The sequence below is a fragment of the Phyllostomus hastatus genome, unplaced genomic scaffold, assembly GCF_019186645.2.
Source record: "Phyllostomus hastatus isolate PE091 unplaced genomic scaffold, TTU_PhHast_1.1 phas_contig_159, whole genome shotgun sequence".
NCBI lineage: Eukaryota > Metazoa > Chordata > Mammalia > Chiroptera > Phyllostomidae > Phyllostomus > Phyllostomus hastatus.
The window spans coordinates 5,594,862-5,614,832 of NW_025333640.1; the positions used below are offsets into that span (position 1 = coordinate 5,594,862).

General features: G+C 53.1%; 1 protein-coding gene across 1 annotated transcript; it reads right to left on the reverse strand.

Annotated features, from left to right (window-relative positions):
* Positions 1-4,602: 4,602 nt before the first annotated feature.
* On the reverse strand, positions 4,603-19,314 carry CLU (clusterin). Its single transcript, XM_045831127.1, has 10 exons — positions 19,160-19,314; positions 18,471-18,585; positions 15,519-15,647; positions 14,119-14,267; positions 11,858-12,028; positions 9,965-10,376; positions 8,762-8,863; positions 5,920-6,149; positions 5,084-5,259; positions 4,603-4,850 (listed from the first exon to the last, which is right to left on the reverse strand). Exons 3-10 carry the CDS (start codon positions 15,610-15,612, stop codon positions 4,829-4,831), a joined length of 1,356 nt encoding a protein of 451 aa, XP_045687083.1. The 5' UTR covers positions 15,613-15,647; positions 18,471-18,585; positions 19,160-19,314; the 3' UTR covers positions 4,603-4,828.
* Positions 19,315-19,971: the final 657 nt, after the last annotated feature.

A 19,971-nucleotide genomic window follows, 5' to 3' on the forward strand; every position in this document is an offset into this window, starting at 1 on the left:
TCGAGGCGCCCCCTGGTGGCAGCTGGGCCGACGCAGCTGAAGGACACAGGCAGAAACAGGGGCCCACTGCGTGTGTGTAGCTGCTAGTCCCAAACTGCCAAGTGGGCAGGACACCACGGAGAAGGCGGCAAATCCCGAAGGGGGTGCTACAGCGAGCTGCTGGAAGGAAAGAGACCTCTATGCCTCAGTACGTTTCTAATTTAGCAGGGATGAGTCTGGGTCCCCTGCAAGGAAGATCTTACCTGTAGGTCTCCAGCTTCTGAAGTGAAGCCAATAGCAGGAGCTGTTCCAAGGACGGAGGAGTGCAAACCAGGAAAATAGCTGCAAGGACCTCAGTCCCAAAGGGTCCTTGAGGAACCCGTGCGCCAAAGGGAAACATGCTAGGCAGTGTCTGCGCAAAGTTGCTCTAAATACATGACCTTGGCTGATCTTGGTTTACCCTGGCCTTTTCTCCAGTGTGGTAGGGCTTCTCAGAGGTCAAGAAAGTCCCAGACATTTCCAGAAAATTCCCAAATAGAATGATCAAAATGTTAGTTTGTTTTAATTGTTTGACATCCACAAAAGAATGCCCTCACACACAGGGTGAGATAATGTTATGCTGTGCTCCGGATAAGTGCAGGGTGTTGTTTTACAGACGAATACCATGTTTACTGAAGGCAGGTGATGGGACACAGGTATGAATTTGGAGAACGAGCATCTTCCTTCGATGCTGCCAGTGCATCTCCATGATCTTGTATACGTGAACATGAACATGAACGCGAACAGACTGAAGGCAACTGTTGACCATGAGTGAGCCGTCTGTGGTGGGGACGGGCAGGAGGGGCGGGGCGAGCTCCACCGCTGCCCACCCCGCAGTGCACAATGGCATCAGCCAGGAGGGTTACGACTGAAGGGTTGAGAATATTTCAGGGGCAAACAGAAAGTTCATTATTAACCTTGTAAATTTGTTCCATGCACTCTGGCATCTACTGTCATCATATGGGTCGATCTGGGAATCATCAGTGCTGTTAATAAGACCTGCAGACCCAAGTCCTTTTCACGTGTCTTTAGAATGAAATATTTAATATGCCCTGGGTTCGCCAAGCTATTCTGTTACAGCTAGAATATACCAGGCAAATGCTGGGTTTAGATAAGATAATGAGGTGGGACCAAGGGCCCCGTGGGGCCCGGAATCAGGCCTGGGTTGAATCCCAACTTCACCACTTACCAGCTGCCTGCCCACACAGTCCCTGCTGTTTCTACAACCTCACTCTCAGTTCCCTCTCCTGGTACACTTTACATCTAAACTTCATGCCCAATTGTGAATAACAGTTCCTGAATCTGTTTATTGGGCAATTTCAGCTCTTTTAGAGGTACAAACTTGAACCCATTTTAGTCATTCTGACCACCGTTCCCATCACTTGATAACACCTTCAGCAGACTGTTTTGCTCCTGAAAGCAGTCAGCAAACAACCAGCTTCCCTTAGGCCATCCATCCATCTCATATCCAGAGCTCTTCCCCTCCTGCATCCGAGGAGGAAGGGTCGGGGTGAGTGGCATCAACTCTACCCTCGCACTCCCCTCCTGTTCTGAGGCCCCCAGAGCGGAGCAGCAAAGGGGCCTGGGTCAACTCTGGACCAGGGGGTGACAGGGTCTCTCCTGGAGGTCCCTCCTGGCCTCCCCTCCCTCTGGTTGAGGTTATCTGAGGCGAGGGGTGTCTTGCTCGGCCTGGTGACTGGGATTGCTATGCCAGGCAGCCTTCTCCAGACAGGAGGACGGTTTCCCTGGACAGGCCTTGAACTTCACTCGGGCGCCCTCAAGAGAGCGGCACCTGTGTGCTCCTTAGGTGCCACAGCCCCAGCTCCAGACCCCTCTGGGCAGGACAAAGGCATGGTTATATAGTGAGCATTTTCTTTTTTTTTTTTAATGGAGACCATTTTAACTTATTACACTTAATAACCACAAATGATACAATGCATAGCTTTTTAACATTTTACACATTAAGACCGTCCTCTGAAACATTTTACCTGACACATTTATTATTTAAACAGAAATACTGAGGGGTAAAGAGGTGTTTGCACTTGGAAATTTCATGTTTTTGAAGTTTTGCTTGGAAAGTCCTCTTTTCAAATGTACATGTGACTGTCTTCTGAAAACTGGTGTTGGCCTCCGAGTGTTTTACAACATATTCACCCAAATTAGAGCTCCCAGACGGGGCTGCATTTCGGAGGTGAAAGCCCCGGATGTGGCAAACACTACATTTGTCGGTCGGTTCGCTTGATTGTTTCATCCTCAGCAGTCCTCTCCCCTCATTTTTATTTTTAAAATTTTATTTTTCAAGTACAGTTTGCATTCACTATTATTCTGCCTTAGTTTCAGGTGTGCCGCACAGTGGCGAGATGACCACATGCTTTACAAAGTGACCCCCACCCCGCGATGTTTCCGGCCCCGCCTGGCCCACACAGAGTTACACTCTGTCACCGACTGTGCTCCCCACACGGCACTGTGCATCCCCAGGACGCTGTGAGCATTTTCCTCGATCCTGTGAGTTTGCCTCCCTGCTCTCGGTCTAATCCCAGTGGACAGAATGTCACAAGCCTAATGGGAGGCTCTTGGGGAGCGTGAAGTCTGAGACAAAGAGCCCTCGGACCATCCCCAACCCTATCCCCCACGGTGAGTGCTGCTCCGTGCACGCATGCGCAGCTTCCTTGGTCCCCCTCCCTCCCCGCCCCCCATTCCCCGCTGTTTCACGGTGTAGGACCGGCAACCAGAGGTTTCTTTCACGGGAACTAGGGTTGGGTGTTTTCCCATCCAGGCCACCCTGCTCTAGTGAAGGCTACTCCTGGAGCCTTTGTAACACGAGGTAAGTGCCCCCTTCCTGGAGGACACCCGTGGGGACCTACAGGGATTACAGGAAGCAATTAGCCCAGGTGTTAGAGCGCTCCGGCTGGTCAAGGCTGCTGGTGGCAATTACGCAAACTGCGCACTGCACAACCCCGGTGCCATGTCCCCTTTCAGTCGTCAGAGGTGGTATGTGACCGCAATCGTCTGGCAGAGGACAATCAAGTGTCAACACAGGCGCTCACAGCCGGGCTGGAGCCGCCGGGCAGGCGCCAAGCCCTCTCTTCCCTGCACCCACTCTGCCGCCAGCATCCAGAAGCCGGGAACCAAGGGCTCTGTATTCACGATCCCACCTTGGATACGATCCGCCAGGAGCATCCACCGCGTGTCCCCTTTCCCTGGTGACCTCATGGTCCTGCCTCAGCCTCTCTAGCACCTCGGGCTGGAGCTTCTGTCAGGGCTGGAGGAGCATCCAAAGGTCCTCAAACCAAGACCTCAAACCAGGCCACTGAGCAACAGAGGGAAAAGGGTGGGGAGAGGGTCCCGGGGAACCTTGGGGTCTGCTTGGTCTTTTCAGATGTTAGTCAGGGATAGTTTAAAGGAGGTTCAGAGAAAGAAGGAACAAGTGCGTATGTAGTGGCTGGCAGAACCTAGCAACACAGTGAAAAACAGAAAACAACTTCTGAAACATAATGTGTGACATTAATGTAACATATAATTTACAATCATGGTCTTTTAAAAAAATGCCTTCTGAACACATAATCCTAATGTATGTATGTCATTAAGTAATTGTATTAACTTTACTCTGAATTTCCATGTTAGAAATGCTAAAATACTAGTGTCTTTGAACATGCATATGGCAAACCCCTGAGGTTTAGAGTTTGGTGCCTGTGTGGTAGAGGTGCCTGTAACCTAACGGAGAGACACAAGGGGTGGCAACCTAAATTTGTTATAGCTGTCAATCTACAGGTGGTGGCCTTGGCAACGAAACTGAGAAAATTGAGATGCAGCCAGACTGATTTCCACTTGAAGTATATTTGATGAACAGGATTCTCTAATTAGAGAATTCAGTTCATCCTTGAATGATGTGGGGGTCAGGAGCCCAAACCCTCCTGAAGTCAAAGATCACAAATTCCTAAATGGAAAAGCTTGCTGATTAGATTTTGAGATCAACTCCATGGGTCATCAGGGCCACCTGCTGGCTACATGGGGTACTGCAGCTCAGCTATATTTCAGAAAGTGGTGCATTTGTCATTTGGGGAAAAACCCTAGCAGAGCAGAAATTCCTGTGGTTGAGGGAAAGATATAAAGGTTGCTGGGACTGACAGTGGACAAACAACACCACAGTCAAAAAGATGCCGCAGGGATTCCAACCTCTTAGAACCACAATACAAACTGCCTCATGTCTCCTTTTGGGGACTACAGTGTCCACAAGGAGAACACCGATTGTGCATTGAAGTACTCAGTATGTGTTACCATCACCCCTTCTTCACAGTAATTTTCACTCTATTCCTCCCGGAGATTCCCCTCACCCCAGGAGAACACAGCGGCAGTTCTATAATGGCATGGAAAAGGCTCCCTTTTCGGAAATTTACTTTAGTGGGCTGTTGGAACATATCTCTTTCTGGAAAAAGGAAATGCTTGAATTGGGCCAGCTTAATCATCACACTCCTTTTCTTCTCAACGCCATGACACCCTATACCATTTTAGTGGCTGCTGCTTCCTCTGTAACAAAACAAAGGTGTATGGGAGGCGGGAAAACCCAGCCGAAGAAGAGGACACTGCAGAGCACACAGGCAGCTTTATTGAATTAGTGGCGTGTGGGGGAGGTCCGTCCCGTGATCAGCAAGAGTGGGCGTTAGAGCGCAGGGTCCAGAGGGAGGAGAGGCTGGGTGGGGTCCAGAGGGCCTGGAGGCCAGGGCCTGGTCACTGGGTGACATGCAGAGCTCTTGCTGGGGCGGCGGGGAGGCACTGGATTCAGACACCCCCATTCTTGGAAAAGCAAGGTTCACTCCTCCCTGACCTCCTCCCTGAAAAAAAATAGTGGAGGTGGGGAGAAGGTGAGGGTTCCATATTCACTGAGATGCCACAACCGACACTCAAATTCTTATCAACCAAGAAAAAACATCCTCCAAAGGGAAATTAAAAGCCCCAGCAGTTTCCGGGCTTTGTGTCTGGGCTCTGGCGGTCACTCCCAGGCTGGCTACTCAGCCCTTTTCCCCCTCCCAGGGACCTGCTGGGCCTGGGGGGACCGCACACTCACTGGTACTTTTGGCGATATTCCCGCAGAGCTTTCTCTGCCACCGTCTCCATAAACTTAGGATTGTTCCTGGAGACTTCTTCTGGGACAGTCACCATGATGGGGTCGGAATCAAAGAGCTTCAAGACCACCTTTGTGAAGCCAGAGGGAACGCTGGAGTCGGAACTGTGGGTAGCCACCTGGAAGCAGCAAAGGTAAGAGAAGGGCTGAACCACTGGACTCACTGGGAAACAAAAGTCAGGCTTCAACCTGGGCCGTTGACCCCTTGGCTTTTACTGATCTCGACATGTGGACAACTCGCTGAAAAGAAATGCCCGAATGCAGGGACACTTGGTCAGTGTAAATGTCACCACAAGTGACCAGCCCCAGGGGGAGCCCCGTGGAACAGAAAGTGGGTTCCTAGCTACCGTGTTTTCTTTGGGCAGCCACTGGCCTGGCTGCAACGCAAAGGAATCGGGGAAAGAAAACACAAAGAGAGAAGCTTCTTTATCGCTGGCAGAGAAGGATGCACTAATTCTGAGCCACCCCACACAGTTACAGGGCAGCAAGGCAGCTTGTGGAGACAGCACAGGGTCCGCAGGCAGGCAAACGGGTTCCAACGCCTAGTCATTCGACCTCGGGCAAGTGTTGAACCTCTCTCACTCTCCTCACCCATAGCATGGGGTCATGACATTGCACCCGAGGGTGGTGAGGCTTCCGTGCAACGGTGCAGGTGGAAGTCTCATGCTTCCTGCCGCAGGACAAATGCTCCACGAACAACACAAGTGCCCCCTTTGTATCTTCATCCTATTTCGCCCCCAGATTGCACGTTGGGGCCCCAGCTTTAGGACAAGACTCACCGTGGTGACCTGGAGAGAGAAGTCTTCTTCATTCTGAGTGAGATTAGCCAGCTGGGAAACCCAGTTGAACTGCTCGTTGAGCTGCTTCAGCAGAGCGGAGGTGTTGAGCATCGTTTGCTGGTAGGACTGCAGCAGCTCGTCGTACTTCTTGGTGAACATCTCCGCCAGCTGCAGGGAGTTGTTCAGCTCCTGCCGCAGCAGGGTCTGGGCAGGGTCGCTGGATGAACAGTCTGCCCGGGCACGGTAAAAAGAAAAGAGACCGGGATGCAAATCAGTTCCCACAGCCATGACCTAACACAGGGCCAGTGTTGGGGCCCAGACTGTTTGCCATCAGGGCATGAACGTCACTCAACACATGGCTTCCTTCTTGGAGAAAGTCTCGTTCTGGAAAACAGCGTCAGCTGAACTGAACAGCGTGCTTCGTGACCGCGTGGGAGAGTGGTGGTGCACAGTGCCGACCACACTTGGGGCAGCGTGAGTCTCAGCGCTCTGTGTGCCCAGAGCAGCAGCCGCTCCAGCTGTCCCAGCCCCCTGGTGAGTCATTTCCAAAGATGGGGAAGTGACCCACAGCTACTGTTCGTGTGGCACCTGCAATGGACCAGCTGCCACACAAGTGCTTTGGATACCCATTACCTGTAATAATCAGATATGTTCTAAGAACCCCCAATAATGATTTTTTTTCTACCAGTGATGAAACTGAGGCCCACAATAGTAAATCACAAGCCTAAAGTCATAAACAGTTCACAGGCCTGGGACTGAATCTAGGGCTTTAACTTCTAAACTTAGACTGTTCCTATCCACCGTCTGTGGGTCTGGAAAGTTCTCCAAGCTTGTCTTGTGGGCATAGCTGCAGAGTTGGAAATTCTGGCCCCCAGGGTTCATTCTGCACGAGAGCTGGCCAGGACCCTCAGGTCACAAAGCACAGCAGCCTGGTGGCTGTGGGTCCTGGTGTCCTATCGACCCACCACGGCTGGTCACCAAGCTCACCAGGAGGGCAGGGAGACAGGGTTCATTCCCTGTGGTCCCTGAATGCCCACTGTGGGCTGTCAGATTGATAAGAGCTGGAAACTACCCACTATCTCTAAAAACTACGGTTTTTTTTCTCCCCTTAAATTTTTCAAAAATCTTCCAAGGAGGGCACGTCAAGCCCAAACAACTCAGGGGAAAGCAGATCTTTTCACACCAAAGAATGATAATCATTTCTATTAAATGGTTACATGTAATCATTTGTACTCAGTGACTCTATTAAATGCAATCATTTGTATTAAAATAAATTTTAGGAGGGGCAAGAAATAGAATTACTAGCAAGAAGCCAGGATGGAAAAAAACAGATAATGAATAACCTTAAATTTTTTTTTACCAGGAAATAACCTAAAAAACGAGCAGTCATTGAGAACAGAGACTCAGTCTGGGGGCATCTCCAGGGCAGGGGGTGCTGCCCCCAGGGGGTATGTGGCCGGGTCCGCACACATTTTGGGTTGTCACACCTGAGAGGGGCAGCTTACTGGCACTGGGTGGGCGGAGGCCAGGAAGGCTGCCAGACACCCTACAGGGCACAAGACAGCCCCTAATGACAAAGGGCGATCTGGCCCAAAATGTCCACAGTGAGGAAGCTGGGAAATTCCAGTCTGGAGTTCCAGGGCAGGGCCCATTATATGGCCGCAGGAACCTTAAATAAGGGGCTGTGAGTGTCCCTCAATGTCGACAGCGAAGGTCAGCTGTGACCAGAGACCATTCGGGGCAGGGCCAGGGGTGCCGGTCTGAGCCCAGGCAGCTGTATGTCTCCCCTTCCGGCCTTCACGGCTTTGCTGTGGTGAGACACTACACACCCATGCCCGTCTAACCGAGCCATTTTATGGAAACAGCCCAAGGGGCCTGGCTGGGTGCTCATCTGCTTTCTCGCCCATCAGCCTCCTGTACTATGACCCTTGGATTTACTTTTAAGTGGCTCCTGACGTTATAGAAATGAGGCTAGAATATGTGACCAGACCCCGAAGACCTGCCCTGGCAAACCCAAACATATTAAATAGAGCAAAGCCATGAGTTTGATTCTTAATTTATGAGGGAAACAAGGAACTCTTTCTGACCATAGACTGTTGTGGGCCAGGGAGTGTTCTAGATGTGTTTAGAGCTGCTGTCTCAGAATTGGAAGAAACTAGCCAATGTCCAGATCGGATTAAGTTCAGAGGAAGTGTTTCCTTGGCCTTGGGGACTAACCGACCAAAGGCCGTATTGCTGGGAGGGTAAGGGACCACTGTCAGTGACCGTGCGTGCCGGGGACAGAACACCTGGGTGCCTGTGCGGGTGTCCTGTAATCTCGGGGAGTCGCTTCACCTTCCCTTGACTGAGTTTCTAGCTCTGTAAGAAAAGGACAGTAATTGTTCCCAACTCAGGGTCATTCTGAGGAAATAAGTAGCTGTTTGCAAAGTATTCAGAATGGTGCCTGGCCCATGGTAAGTGTTTGCTAAACAGAAAACACACTGTTTAGGATGTCATCGCCTGCAGGAAGAAATGAAGATGCTTACTCTGCTTGGCCCTTGGGAAAGAATAACAAGGAACTCAAAGATGGTGGCTGTTTGAAACAGCACAGCAGCCCCTCCCACGACTTCCTGTGGACCGTGTGCTGGGGGACTGGGCAGGTACCTTACACACTGTTTCCTGACTTCAGGGAAAGCCCTGCCTCCGAAGCCTTGTCCGCAGATAAGGGGCCCCGGCAGAAGGAGGCAGAGGGCCTGCTCCGGTGCCACCGCTAGAGAGCAGCAGAGGTGGAACTGGAATGCCCATCTGTCTGACCGTAAGGCAGCCCCGCTGAGGCACCAGGACCCACGGCTCCCAGACTCACCCACTGACAAGATCTCCTGGCACTTGGCACACTGGTCCTTCATCCGCAGGCATCCCGTGGAGTTGTGACGGATCTCCTTGCACACGGTGCGGTTATCGTTGCCTTATGGAGACACAGGGGAAGAGGGTCATGCGGAGCGACCATAAGAAGCGATGCAGTGACGGGCCGGTCTCCCCGATCTCCCCAACCCCTTCGCACCACTGTCTGGCCTTTGGAGGTGGCTCTGCAGGCAGAGTAGGTCCGACCGGCCCACAGACCCAGGCCTCTGATCAGGGCTCCCTGCAGAGGCGCTATGCGGTGGTTCCTGGGGTTCCCGCAGCTGGTTCGCGCAGCTGGGTGTGACCTCCCCTCCCACCATCTTCCCTCCCACCATCTCCCCCCATGATGAGCCCTGTCCTGCCTCTCCCCTAACTATTTGCACCTGTCTTTGGCATCGCTACCCATTTTGCTCTGCGTTTTACCTGACTCATTTCTCTCCCCCTAGCCAGTCAACAAGCCCCTTGAAGGCAGGAATGGGGTCCTCCTTACAGCCTCCTTGTAACCCAGGGCTCCCGCATTATGGATATGCAGCGGATGCTGGTTCAGTTCAACACCCTCCTCTGTTTCCAGTCCATCTGAGGCCAAACCCCGGGGCCAGTCAAACTAGAGCATTTAGGAGGTGGTGTTGGCCAGCCAATGTCTGTCTACTGGTTCCGTAAAGGAAATCACTTCTGAAGGGATTGGCTGTTCATGTTCATATTAGACCTCATTCATTCAAGAAATATACATTGTGTGTCCACTCCCTACCAGGCTGTAAGGTTACCACCATGAACAGCTTTCTTGAGATTATATAATTTGTTGCCAATATACACACAACGTCCACAGAAAACCAGCTGAGTTCCAAGTGAGAGGGTTCTGGTTCTCTAGAGGGAGGGCCCATGTGATGCCCACCAGCTGCTGCAAGGGGCGTGGGAAACTAACTCCAAATCCTTCGAGGCTAGACTTGACTGGTTCCAACTATCAGCTGCAAAACCTTGGATGCGCTCCTTTAGCTCTCCGCCACTGTTTTCCCTCCCTAAATGGGGCTGATGCCGCCCTCACAGGGCTGCTGGGGGAAGTCAAGATGGCACAAGCCGAGTCCCACGATAGGTCTTAGCGTCGAATGGGTTTCTCGGCAAATCTTTAGTCCCATCCCTTCTTAGGAGGGCGAGACACCGTCCTCACCTGCTGTGAGTTCCTCCATCGGGAACTGGAAGAGAGGTCTGTGGATGTGGACGTCCATGGCCTCCTGAGCCTGGTGTATCATGTCGAAGAAGGGCTGGAACATGTCCTGGAAGCTCGGGGGCCCAAACATGGGGAAACGCATTATGTTTCGGGCAAAGCGGGACTTGGAGTTGATGTACAGAGGCCTGCCCGGGGATGAGCCGAAGCGTGACGGGTGGTAGGAATCCAGGGGGTCCCGGGTGAAGAATCTGTTGTGGAAAAGCTCATCCATGATTCGGCTGGCCCGGCTGAACCTGTCCTCCATGGTGTCCAGGATGTGGGTCTGCTGCCGGTCGTTCTCCAGCAGGGAGTCGATGCGGTCGCCGTTCATCCAGAAGTAGAAAGGAGAGCTCTGGTTCAGGAACTCCTCCAGCTGTGACGGGCAGAGTGGGGAACAGGTAGCAGAGGCTTACTCGAGCCCTGACCTCCTGCACCTGTCCCCTGCTAGGACGGGACGGGCCCGGCTCCTTGCTGCCCTTCGGTCTCCTCAGAGTCACACGGTGTGAGAGCTCTTGACCGAGGCCCCCCCCACTGCCGGGCTGGCTCCCTGGTCTCTGCACTGCTGGGCCGTGCCCTGCCAGTCTATCCATCCCAACAGGGAACAGTTTAGGAAGACCCACGAGGCCCTGAGAGTCACAAGGCCCCTCCCTAGTTTGCTGTCTTCTTTGGCCACCAGTGAGTGGTCCCCACTCCTGCTCAGCCAAGGCTCAAGTGATATGTCTTCAGTGAGCAGCAAAATTCATGAGCCCCAATTACCAAGACCCACGGGGAAGGATGGGATCCATACTAATGCACTAAAAATTCTCAATTCCTTCCACCATACCATGAAGCAGTTTACATAATCCAGCAAGGAACTGCTGGATACGTCTTCTAAGAGGTGGCAAATACCCGGCACAGGTGTTTTTCATGACGCCCCCCCCCGCCCCCGTTTTTGCACTTGCAGCAGACATCACCAGTTGATACTGGCACTCTGGGCCCAAATGCAGCCAGAACTAATCAACTGCATCTGTGAAATGAAGCTGCAATATTGTGATTTATGATACTCATAAGAAATATATATTTGGTCTTTGACCCTTTCTAATAAAGAGCTCCTAAAATCCCGTGAATTTCCTGTGATGAGAACAATAAAGGTGTCTTTGATGATATTAATGAGGTGACTTCTGGAAAACACTGAAGGATGGAGTCTGGTTGTTAGGGAAACCAACCATGAATAGAGGGTTGGAACTTTTAGTTCCATACCCTGATTTCCTAGGAGGGGAGAGGAGCTGGAGGTTGAATCCATCTCCAATGACCAATGATTTCATCAATCATGCTTGTGTTAATGAAGCCTCCATAAAACCCCCCAAAAACAGGGTTCGGAGAGTTTGTGGGGTTGGTGAGCATGGGGAGACTTGGGGAGAGAGGTGCACCTGGAGAGAGTGTGGGAGCTACCTGCCCTTCCCCGTACTTTGCCCTATGTGTCTCTTCCATCTGGCTGTTCCTTTTATAATATACACAAGCAAAGTGTTTCTCTAAGTTCAGTGAGTGGCTTTAGCCAATTAATTGAGGAGAGCGTTGTTGGAACTGCTGATCTATAGCCTAACAGTCAGAACACAGGTGACAACCTGGGCTTGTGATGGCATGTAAAGGGGGTGTGGGGCAGTCTTGTGGGACTGGGCCCTTCACCTGTGGGATCTGACATTATCTCCAGAGAGGCGGTGTCAGAATTGGGTTGAAGTGCAGGACACCCAGCTGGTGCCCGAGAACTCCCACACACTGGAACTGGGTGCAGAATAGCAGAAGCGCACTTCATCCGGGTCTCCTCACTCCCACTCAGAGCCTAGGCTGCCCTCGAGCCACATTTCTGCTTCTCACCTGGTGGCCAACCATCCCCGAGCCGCTTCTGCAGACGCGCGCGTAGAACTTCATGCAGGTCTGTTTCAGGCAGGGCTTGCACTCCTCCCAGAGGGCCATCATGGTGTCGTTGCACACCTCCTGGGACGCCTTCAGCTTCATTTCAGTGTCCTTCGTGTTGGTCAGGGCGTCCTACAGCAGGGCACGAGGCGGGGTTAGCCCCAGAGAAGTCACAGGCTCTACCCTTCCCCAGCACACACAGTGCACCGGGCCCCCTGCCGCCCAGGCAGACCTTCCCACGTCCGGCCACACAGTGTGCCAGTGTCCACCTCCGCCCTGGCTCGTGTGTTCCCTCTGCTGCCCACGTGGAACTCCCTGCCCACTTAGCTCTCAACATCCTTTCATCCTCAAGACCCAACTGTTCCTAGTCCCCAGCCCCGAGCCCACACGGACATCCCCTTCTCTCACACGCCTCAACAGTTACCTCTCATCTAGACCTCACTTCCTATGCTCAGCTCCTGGTGTTCAGGGGTCGTCTCCCAAAGCTGCTTCTGCAGCTCCCTGAATCTCATGTTTCTATTGGAACATGGTCCCTGGCACACACCAGGAATAGGCAAGCTTTCAAAATCAAAGTCACCAAAACCACCCAAGCTTTCTGACGTGCCCATGTCGTCTGAACCAATAATTCTATAAGAATCTATGCCAAGAAATTCCTGCAACAAAGGACAAATCCTTATGCCTGAAGATATTTGTTCCCCTATGCGTGTACGGCAACAACAACAACAACAACAAAACACTAGAATTAATTCAGGTGCTCAAAACTAGGGGACCAGTTAAGCAGATTGTGGCACACACAAAGGATTACAAAGGATAGTTTTAATAAGTTTCACTATTATAGTAAGCATTTTTATGTTAAAAATTCATGATTTGTCAAAATCAGGAAAAAAAGTTGTAAGAAATATATCTCACGTGAACAGTGAATTGTCCTTAAGTTATAAGGATGATGGAAAACCTTCCACCTCCACTTTTGTGTATTAAAATCTTGATGCATGGGTACATTCCTCTTCAGAGAAGAATGAGGTGGACCACGAAGACACCGTGAAGATCCGACCAGGAGGAGTTCAGGTCAGGCGATCTTCGCCTGGCGCTCCGTGCCCTGCTCTGTGCCAGGGAAGGGCCACCTACAGAGCCCGCGCACCAGTGCCCACGCCAGGGCCAGCTCCTTCCTTTCAGGTTCTCGGAGGCCTCAGCTAAGAAGTAAGTGGAGTCTTTTTCCAACCTTGATGAGCTTTGTTGTAAAATCTGGATTGTCAAATACCAGACTCCAACCTTCGCCACACACACGGGAGGACGAGAGCTACCTGCGGGTTCTCACAGAGTGGGAAGCACTAACATCGACACCCAGGGGGGACAGAAAGTCTCAAAGACAGTTAGCGCTGCGCCCAGGCCAGCATTTCCTTAAGTGGCTTCCGGGAAACTGCGCTAGAAGCTATAAGGAAACACAGAAATGGTTCCCTGGTCATTTTGATTCGGAAAACACGGGGCTAAATGAGGTTGCCCAGGTGTCTTTGCTGCAGGACTTCTCAGGGTCTGTAACAGGTTTGACTGTGCGTCACGGGCCCTGAAGGAGGCAGGTGGCCCCGCCTTAGCATCTCCTTCATTAGGGGGAGGGGTGCAACGGGAGTAGGTTTTGAGGATACCCTTAAAATAACTGTTCACTTTTTTAAATAAATTGTTAATGGAATTATAGTGTTTTCGATTTCCTGAATCATTAAGCACAGCCTGGAGCCACCATGCTCTCTCTTGGACTTGGGTGTCTCTTTATGAAGTTGACCAGACCCCTAGAAAGACATGGGACAGTGTGTGCTTGCCCTAAACCAAGGGTATCACCCCTGCTAGATGAGCTTTCTGAAAGTAGGGCGTGCACACACACTGGGTGGGATAGGGTGTCCCACCCAGGGCAGACCCTATCCAACGCCTACCTTGGAACTTGCCCATAGCCACAGTTTGAAAAAATCTATTGAAGTGAACCTGGGTATCAGGCCCTGGGCCAGGCTAACAGAAGCAAGTCTAAGATCTCACCCTTTGAAACTTTCAAAAGCAAATACACTCTCCCTGTTTCTTAACTGTAGCCCCAGGGTCAGGTGACACAGCCCTGGAAAGACAGAGGGTCAACGTGGCAACCCAGCAGGACACCGCAGGAGGAGCCAGGACCGCTCCCTCCCCGCCCTGCAGCAGGGAGGGTCACAGCAGGCCGTGGCTGGGCGCCCGGCTCTCCTCACCTCTTTCTTCTTCTTGGCTTCCTCTAAGCTGATGAGCAGTGATTTGCGCTCATCGTTCGTATGTTCTATGAGGCTCTTTATCTGTTTCACTCCCTTGAAGGCATTTTTAATTTCCTTGTTAATGTACTTAGTCCCCTCAGTGGACATTTCTGCAAGAGAAGGGCAGGGAGGTGGAACACGGTGAGAGGAAGGGATGGCGCTGGCAGCGTGACCCTGGAACCAGTTGGGATGGTCAGAAAGGCAGTGGTCCAGGGGCCATCAAGGCTGGGAACCCCCTGGCAGGCAGCCTCGGGGCCCCGGCGATGCCCTGACACAGGTTCCTGTCACAGGGCTCATTGTGGGCCCAGAGTCCAAGAATCGACTGCACCAGCTGCTCAGAAAGGCAAACCCCAGAAGAGGGACAGCGGCACTACGCCCCTACCGGCTGGATGCCAGGCCTGCCCAGCCCCAGAAGAAAATTTTCGAGGGGAAAACCATCCTGGAAGAGTCAGCACTTAAGCATCAAAATAGGAAGTGTTATTCTTTTGGATACAAGTCTTTCTGGGATTCAGTGTAACCAAACATCTGAACTTCTTTTCTTCCTTCCATTCACAGTGATGGAGACACAAAAATGAGGTAATAGCACGGCTCCCCAAGAACGCTGTGACCAGGACACACACCATGTGACAGATGCAGCCGATGCTTCTCAGGGCCCAGCGCGGAGCCAGACACCTCACGTGCACTTTCCTTCACACTCCTGGCACCACCATCGTCCCCACTGTGCAAAGGGGGATGAAGGAGCACAGACAGGTCAAGACACTCACCCAGGGTCACACAGTGGGACAGTGGCAGGGCCAGACTCGTACCCAGGTCTGATCTCAAAGTTGGGTTTCTAAGTCCCACCCGGAGGGTGGGTCAGCTAGTAGGGTGAGAGTGGCTCGGAGGGAGGATGGGTTTTAGGCCCAGCCCGGCAGAAGAGGGGACCACCAGCTGGGCTCTGAAGGATGCCAAGCCTCATACTGAAAGGTATTTCTCCTGTCCCCATGAGCAGAGGAGACGGAGCATGGTTTCCTGGGTGGGAAGGTGGGGATGCAGATTTTAAATGCTATGGGAACTCAAAAAAAAGGGGAGCTCCATAAAGGCTCCACCGGTCCAGGCTTCATGCACCTTCATGGGGGAGGTGTGGGCATCAGGCTGCAGGGGCTGGAAGGGAAGCAGTAGGTGAGACACAGCAGCCAGCAGAGGCTTTGATGCCCCCGGAAATGCCTGGCAGCCAAACTGGCCACAGGAGCCTCGGAGAAGAGGCTCAGAGAGGGGCACGGCGGGGCCAACATGACTTCACACACAGGTTCACGTGGCCTCTAGTCCTCGGGGCCTGACATGGAGGAAGTGTGGGCAGAGGGGTGCTCTTGTCTACTTACCCTGGAGCTCTCTGTCTGAGACTGCCTTGTCGCCCAGCACCTGCCCATCCTCCCAGGTCATCAGCAGCCCCACCACCAGCAGTAGCGTCTTCATTTTGTGTCCTGTGATTCTGGAGTCCTCGCACGCTTCTGTTTGTAGAGAGCAGGATGCTGTCATGGTAACAGCTGGACAGCCTGCTGGTTCCCCGCCCAGCCTGCCTGCCTGCAGTAGCTGCCCAGGAGCCCTGCGGAGCCCTTGCTACCCCCTCTCCGCTGGCATCACGGCCTTTTTATCCCCGTGGAAGTTGGGAGAAAATATCAGACTTGACAGTAGACACTTTCGAAAGAAAGTAGAGGCAGTGGGTACAGGGAAGGACCACAGGACAGCAGCCTAATGCAAAAGAAACAAGAGTTCTGGAGTCAGAGCGCTGGGCTCAGGTCCAAGCCTTCCTCCCCCCGCACTCCCACAACAGCTCGATGTGCCTGAGCAAGGTGCACGCACTTTCCGCCTCCAGAAAGGGATCTACCTGATCACACCTGCTCATATCAGACAAACCCTGGAGACACCTCTCTTGGATCACTCGCCTGGCCCTCTCCTGCCCCTCCGTCAGGGGGGACTGCACCCCAGAGCTCACCCCTACCCCACACGCATCACTGACCCCGCCCACCGCTGTGCCCTGAATCAGTCAGGCACTTCTCCCCATGGGCCTCAGCACCACCGGAAACTGGTTCCGAGGGTCTGAGCACGGCAGCCAACCCTTGGGGCTGGCACAGGAAAATAAACCCCTTTGTCAGCCCCCATGTGGGACTTGCACCAGGCTGCATGGATTAGGGGTAGACATAGAGAGCAGAGCCAGAGGAAAAGACGTTTGTCTTCAGGAAGCAGAAAGGGAGGGGCCAAGTCAAAAGGTTGACATTGGGAGCAAGGGGCACTTGGGCTACGGTGCCTCCCTAGGAGCCGTCCCTCCCGGAGGACACGGGCCTGCCAGGTCCCTCTCACATGGCCGACTCCCTCCACATCCACAGCAGGGTGCCCTGCCAAGGTGTTCCTGCCACCACTCTGGGCTGCCTGCCCTGCGCCTGGGGACAGCCTGGTCTTACACAACAGACCCTTTCCCAGAAGCCAGAGTTGTTACATAAAACAGAAACCCCTCCCACTGTAGCCCACCCCTCCCCCACCCCAACTGCGTATCTGAAGTCACCCATTTCCCATGACAGAACAGGGAGCGGGGTGCCCCCTTCCTGAAGTTGTGCACATCCGAAAACTGCTCTCAGCTCAGCAGGCCCATCTGGATGCTTGATAGAACCTTAATAAGCAAGCCTCTCTGTGAAAGTAATCAGCAAGGCAGCCCAATTGTGTGGTTCCCGCACCAACTGCACAGAGCAGATTAGCAGCTTGGAAGAAAGAGCAGATCATCGCCTTCCCCAAAGACTGGGTGGGCAGCTGAGCCCAGGCACTATTTCAGACTGGTCAGAAGGTCCCGGTCTAGAAAGTTCTGCCCCAGCTGCTCACTGAGGCCTGGAACACCTCAAACTCGAACAGAGCCTTTGTCACGCCAGAGAGAAAGCCAGCAAAATATACCATTCTGGATGAGGTCCCTCGTAGCACTGACCTCAGAGATATTCAGAAGACAGGGTATTTGGCCCCAAGGAAAGGGGAGGGAGGGCAGCTGAAGGCGAGAGCACTAGCTGAGGAGCCTGGAAGCCCAGCAGCCAGCACAGGGTCTCTCACCAAGAACCTGGGTTCATGGGGAGCCATTGACCTCAGAGCCAGAAGAAAGACCAGTCTTCTGCTCAGTCCCTCCACTCCAGAGGGGTGCAGAATCCAGACACAGGGTGGGGCTCCCCAAGGCTCATGGCAACTCCAGGGTGACAACCCAGCTCTCCCAATCTCCTTGTCCAGGGTTTTTCCTCGACACCAAGTCACTTAAGGCTCTGAGCCTCAGTTTCTTCATCTGTGAAATAGATGTGACATAGACCTCGAGACGTGGGTGTGTTCTGTAAACGCAGGGTCATGGTGACTTCTGACTACTTCACAATTTGATGTAGGACCAAGCGTGGGCATTGGCAGTATCCCTCGGGGAAGTGGGAGCAGGTGGCAGGTGTGGGGAGGGGCAGAGGGACAGAAGCAGGCACACAGAGGCCACCTGTGGTCCCTCCCTGACCAGGTGGCTCTGTCTTAGTGAACTGACCGGCTACTGTGAAGCGCCTATGAATCACTGGGTGGAGGGGGTGGGGTGCGGGAGGGAATGGGTTTCGTGAAAATGCTGATTCTGATCCAGAACCTGCTTTCCTAACCAGCTTGCAGGTGACATTGACACCGCCAGTCCCAGGGCAGCACTAGCACAGCAGCTTTGCACTGATTTGTCTCCCCTCCCAGCCGCTGGCCTGGGTGCCCGGCTGGCAGCTGCCCTGATTAGAGCAGCCAAGCCAAGGCCCTCCCCTTCCGACCATCGCTGGGCAGCCTTTCCCCCCAGGAGGGCTTCCACTGCGCAGAGGGAGCCTGGGGAGGACTCGGGAACCTGAACAAGCCGTCACACAGCTTATAAACTGCAGGGTTTAAAGCTCCTTCCCTGCTTCCTCCTCAGATGTAGAAAACTAAACCATGAAGAAAACAATTCACCTGTAACTCACACCATCTAGAGGCAAATATTACCACTGTGGTATATTTCCTTCTATTTCCTGTGCATTTGTATACAACCAGATTCCTCGTATCCACTCTATCAACCATTCTTTAAAAGCACATTTGTAATAATATGGTCCATTTTCTGATATATGCTATTTTGCTATCCCACAGGGCTAGACATCTAAATCGTAAGTTCCCACTATCATAATGAACATTGTCATGAGCATCCTTTTAAGATTCCTTTCTCTTTTAATAACAATAATCAGCTTCTTTTTTTTTTTATTATTAGGTCCAGAAATTCTGGAAGGTCCAGAGGCTCTGGTTCTAATCTCGTGTCTGACACCTACTTGCTGTTTATATTTGGAGACGTCCTCTGCAGGCCTCAGATGCTCATCTGGGAACTGAGACGGGTGAGGCAGACGCCTGACGCCTGGTGCCTGATGGAGGCGGTGTGACTTCCCTCTGATGTGCCCCGGTGCAGCAGGAGGCAGAAAGAGTAGGATTAAGTGTTTGCAACATATATTTAAAACATCTGTAAACACACTATCCAGAGAACTAGAAAATTCTGAGGCAAACAAAATGACTCACGCACGCAAGCTGACAACCACCACTGGGGAGGTGGTGCCTTGACAAGGAAGATGCTGCAGAAGGGCCCTACGTGCTGGCGGACTCGGCCACTCATTAACCTGGGCCTCTGGCAACAGACGCCAGTTTTCTACGTCTCGGTTTCCCCAGTCTTTGCAGAAAGAGGATCGTTACATCTGTCCTATTTACCCACAGAAGTGTGGTTGCAGCTGATGAGCGGAGTCGCAGCCTGAGCACCGCCCCCCCCCCACTCCGCGATCTGGCCCTCTGCTCCGCTGCCTGGTGATCGGGCTACCTACCTTCCCAGGCTCCCCCCCCCCACTCCATCCTGGCGCGCCCCTGACAGCCCTACGATTACTAGCGATCGACCTCTCTTGCCTGCCTGTCACCCGCCCGCCCATCGGTCCTGGCGAGGATCTGCGCTGGGGTAGGAAAGGTGGGGACCTCTCACCGGTCAGTGATGCCCGTGGGCTCCTCCTGGCGACGCGGCGTGGTGAGCGTGTGGCGCCCGTATTTATAGCGCTCTGCCTCGTATACACCCCCTTTAGGGCTGGCTGCAAACCTGCATGACTCACGCCCAAAGAATGCTGGGGAATAGACCCGGAGCTTTCTGGAAGCTGGCGCGGGAGGGGGTGCGGGGATCCGGTGCAGCGCCGGGCGGGGGGCACGGGGAGGCGCAGCTGCACCGCGAAAGGCCGCGCTATCGTCGGAGAAGGCAAGCCCTGGGGTGCGCCGCGCACCGCTCCCCCGGGGCTCACAGATGGGGGACGGCGACCCTGGAGGGGGGCGAGCCTGAGTTCCTCAGGGTTCACGGGGTCCACTGCGCTCCTTGCCCTCTCAGTCCAAATTAAACTTCACAGTTCCGCAGCCCTATTGAACACATGCCACTCCTGTTTCATTTAAGTAGAAAAATAATGAGAGTGGGATGGGGAGGGAGGGTGTTGCTCTAGAGAAGAAAACATGAAGTGACTTCCCAAATCCTCCCAGTGACCGAGAGGAGACAGAAATATGTTTATGAGGATGATCGTAGCACGTATTTGTGGAACCAGGCCTTCCGGGCTCCTTGATTCCGGACCTTAAGTGAGTGTCGTCCCCATCCACTGGGGCCCAGCCAAGCAGGGTGCGCTTGGCGGGCGCGGACTCCGCAGCCCCGCGCCCGGTGTGGTGCGCGGTTGTTGCAGCCTTGAAACGGAGCAGTTCGTGAGTCAGGGCTCCACATTCCCACTGTGCACCACACCTGGAACAGGATGCTACCCGCCCTGC

Bases quoted from the DNA above. Each gene is read 5' to 3' on its own strand.
- CLU (XM_045831127.1), bottom strand. From the start codon at position 15,612: ATGAAGACGCTACTGCTGGTGGTGGGGCTGCTGATGACCTGGGAGGAT. The intron at 10,377-11,857 runs GTGAGAAGCAGA...TGCCCGTCACAG, and splicing joins CGGGGATGGTTGGCCACCAG to CTGGAGGAGTTCCTGAACCA. The intron at 5,260-5,919 runs GTGAGTCTTGTC...TGCTGCTTCCAG, and splicing joins TCTCTCTCCAGGTCACCACG to GTGGCTACCCACAGTTCCGA.